The sequence below is a fragment of the Limulus polyphemus genome, unplaced genomic scaffold (assembly GCF_000517525.1).
Source record: "Limulus polyphemus unplaced genomic scaffold, Limulus_polyphemus-2.1.2 Scaffold1397, whole genome shotgun sequence".
Taxonomy (NCBI): Eukaryota; Metazoa; Arthropoda; class Merostomata; order Xiphosura; family Limulidae; genus Limulus; species Limulus polyphemus.
Window position 1 is genome coordinate 124,490 of NW_013667007.1, and position 4,395 is coordinate 128,884.

At 32.8% G+C, this 4,395-nt stretch overlaps 1 protein-coding gene across 3 annotated transcripts in view; it reads right to left on the reverse strand.

Moving 5' to 3' along the window:
- Positions 1-4,395, reverse strand: part of LOC106463402 (leucine-rich repeats and immunoglobulin-like domains protein 3) — a 70,973-nt gene that overhangs the window by 46,730 nt on the left and 19,848 nt on the right. For all 3 annotated transcript variants that reach the window (XM_022390878.1, XM_022390877.1, XM_013923423.2), the window contains one exon: positions 137-208. In XM_022390878.1, the coding sequence (XP_022246586.1) occupies positions 137-208 (72 nt within the window). The remainder of the gene's footprint in view (positions 1-136; positions 209-4,395) is intronic.

Genomic DNA, 4,395 nt, shown 5'->3' on the forward strand with positions numbered 1-4,395 from the left:
GGAAAAAAATCAATCCGTGCTTAAGAAATTGTTAACAAACAGTTACGATCAACAAAGTTTCTCTTCTTCCAACATTATACCTATCGAAACACGAATTTCACAGATAAATCCAAACAAAATCATCGTATGTACTTACAAGCTCTTCAGCTTCGGTAGTCCATCAAAAGAATTTTCTTCAACTTTTGTCAAATCGTTATATTGCAGTTCTCTGTAAAAGACATAAATATTATGTAAAAACATGATACCCATTTTTAAATAGCAAAACTAGAACGATCCGCTTATTAATTTCGAACCAGTTTTTATTCCTGTTTTCTGCTTTCTTTAATCAAGTACGACTTCACAGATAGCTAGCTAGCTTTGAACATAATTAAACAAGCGACCAGTTTTTTAGAGGGAGTGGTTCTAGTCACAAACGGCAGGAGGTTTCTTTTGTATCATAGCTCCATTATTTACCTCATGGCTTAAATCTGGTTTTTAGATAACCTTACATTACTTACAGTTTGAAATATTTTCATATTAACATCATAAATTGGAAGTAAATATTGATAGTTAAAACAGATACGTTGTTCAATTTTTTGTTTTGAACTAGCTTCTTAAACATGTAAAATTATCAAATATTAGTAGTTTAGTTGAAATAAATGTGTAATTTTGCGTTCAGAAAAATTAGCTATATTGTTTTGTAGTGTTTTACTTCAGATTTGCCCAGAACTCAAACTTTCTTTTAAAAAAAGGGTTAAATTTATGAAACCAAATTAAGCCTAAACAGTTACAATATCTGAGCAACAGTAACTCATTATATTTTCCATGCTTCTCTAAATTGCCTTCAACATTAGTTTCGCAGGTTATCCGAATTTATTTTTCCTTCAATAATATTGTTTATAGCAATGCAACAGAAAACATTTTCTGAAGCTAGGCCTAGCAAATGTTGACGAATTTACAAATTATAATAATAAACCACGTGGCCACGCCAATCTGATATAATTGTAACATGTAAGTACAAAAACAAGCAAACACAAAACTGTCACAAAGGTTAATTAAATGCTATAAGGTACATAAACACCGAGGACATACACTGTCAGACTCAAACGTCCGTGCTTTTCTTTTGGATCACATTATAATTACGTATCGGTATTATGATACATATTTTATAGCAGGATATACATTTTTATCTAACTTCATCCTTTCTATAGAGCTTTAGACGTATACATGAAAGCGTTAAGTATAGAGCTTTAGATGTATACATGAAAGCGTTAAGTTGAAGTTGCACAATAGGCAATCTGTGCGTGGCCACTGCAAGGATCAAACCTCGAATTCTATATATATATATATTAACGTGGCGACTAATACTACTCGCAAGGTGTACAATATTCTATATACACAACAACTGTCGATATTTCTTTACAACTGTTTTTTCAATAGATATACATACGGGAAAGTCTGATTTAATTGTTGTGCCACTGGGACTATATAAACCTAAATTATATCAAAATTATGTTTAATATACGCTACTAACGCTATCTGATACTTGGAAGCAACAACCTACTTGCGTTTGTCATTCATGATATTTGAAACAATTCCCGAAATTATATGGATTATAACAACGAAGAATTTTTTACAGTAAACCAACGATTATTTTTGCTTTACTGATCTCTAGAATCGGAACAAGAACAACGTACGTTCATGTCGACGACGGCTATGAAACATAGATCACTGTATCAGCTTCTTTCACGGGATATGACTTGCTTTCTCTTATGTTTAAGAATATATCATTTCAAGAAGAAATACGTTCGAGGCCAAGAACACATAGAAGTGTCACGTGCATAAAGTCGAGCAGGTATAATTCACGGCATCATTGTACGAAAAGCTTTCAACTCGGGAATATTTGTTTGGAGGATTCAACACCTTTTAAATAGGGAAGTGGGTGAATGCTTACTTTAAAGTCACCAGAAAAATAAGATTCTGTAAGGCCACCACCAGCCATGAAGTGACATTTTCTCAGGGCCATAACAAAGTCTCGGACTTAGACCAAGGTGATTCGAGCGTTACGGACGCCAATTCGTCTGGAACTCTATGAAAACCCTTCTCAATAGAAGACTGTACACAAAAGCTTTAGTTCTTCACGTGAAAAAGCATTTTACAAAACCAAGTCTTTTCAACCAGCTCTCCCCCTGCGGTATCCTCTGTGTTGTCTCTGGTATTCAGTTAACGTTGAGCGAAAGAGGGTGGAATGTTTATGGCTTACTACACTGCATAACGAAGCTTTAATAACCATATCATCACAAGGTATAAAAATATACCTTATTATACAACACAATGCTTGACACAAGAACAATTAGTAAAAAATTAACACTTGTTTCCAACCCTTTTATCACTGTATGATATTCATCGGTCTAAAATATTTCAATGCTTATAATCATTCTTATCATGTACAGGAACATAAAGAGAGCGCGAGCTCCCTTTCTTCCACAAACTGCAAATACCAATTAACCAGGTTAAAGACGGTCACTAAAGTTTCTCACTATATATTTTAGGTATAACACAAACGTGACAAATCGCTACCTTGCTCTAACTCGCACGTGCGTCGCGGATGAAATGACTTCCCACACCTGTGACCTTCATAACTACTTGGCTATTATTCTAAATCACACGTTGGAACGCAGGTGTAAATGTTCTATTTACGAGTTTTTGTAAGATTTAACATCTGGAAGTAACATTTGTTTCTACATTACCAAAAGCTGCAGTCGAACAAACTGAGAAACCAGATGAACAGACGAAACCCATCTTTGGGGCTGTCAGTCACGGCTGGACACTGCTGTTAGAAGGAGCTTTTTCTACTCGACATCCATTTCCTGCTGTTTAATATTTTGTTGCACTTCTGTTTCAATCATCTCTATGTGACCAAAACAGTGACATGTGGTAATTCGTTCAGAACTGCACCAGCTACAGCACATTTTACATATTCGACAAGTCTGTTTTTGAATATCGACTAGTCTAAATCACGTTATATGTGTCTCTTCTAAACATATATAAACTTTCTGAACTGGAAAAAGATTTTGATCAAATTAAAAATGTAAGGAAATCGATAACGTATTTTTAAACACATATATTTTTTTAAAATCGATTGAAGTGTTCGTGTAAGGCCCACTAAAAACATTTTGATAAAAGTTTAGATAAACGACCTTTACACTCAGATGTATATAAATTTCTTTTTTTTATTACTACCAACGTTTCGCTTTTACAGCTTCTTTAGGGTTAATACATACAAACTGTTTGATACTGAAGTATACGTTAATTTATATAAATATATTTCAGACGATTTTCTTTAAGAAATATTGATTAGCTTATTTTAAATACTTTCTGAATGGATATTGTAAAACAGCATTTTTTTCCTTTATTATGTATAATTCTGTAAATTATTTACATGACAAAAGGCTATCTTCAAAAAATACAAAGTAATGCGCAGAACAATTATTTGATCTGCCCCACACAGACCCAATTATCACCCAACCCTATTTAGTATCTATCATATAACCAGCAACTTGTTTAAAAACAGTATGTCTTTGTGACAACGAAAGCACTTCATATTAAGATACTATGTCCGATAATGTCACTGCCTTGTTGTAATGTCAGTTGATACTTTCCGAACTCTGTAGGTAACTGAACGAGCATTAAAAAAACTCTTCACACTCATATTATGTTTCAATACAGATGCTCTTTATGTCGGAGCTGTTTTCAACCATAAATATTCAATTTTTTCCCGGTATGCCTTGAGCTTATGGAACAACGGTGCTTTGTATACGATTAAATAGTATAGGCCTATTGGTATGTAGTATAAGCGCGAAATCTTAAAAGTAAAAATAAAATACAAGCTTGAAATAACATATTATGATCTACGATGACAACTTAAAAGATTAGAAAACGATGAGAGGTCAACGGATAAGATGCAGATACATGTTTTTAGTGTGTGTTTACACTTCATTTAATAATTAAATGCTCTATATGTGAAATCTTCATTGCGGGTTTGTGGTTTCCGTACATGATAGGTTTATTAATTTCTTGCAACACGTTTTAAATGCATTGATTTATTACTTTAAAACTAATATTAATCCTTTTGAGTACAGGTATAATGTAAATACCAGGCGTTTGTTTATAATGGCTAAAATCAGTTGGGTAACCCCAGTTTTATTTATATATTCGTCTTGACTTCCAATAACGTCAACAGAGATTTCTACAAATATTATCTCTAGTCTCAATTAGAATACTTTAATGTGTAAATAATACATGTATGTGTATATATATATATATATATATATATATATATATATATATATATACACACACACACACACGTACTAACTATATAGTAGTAGTAGGTACTTACTACAACTAACTAAC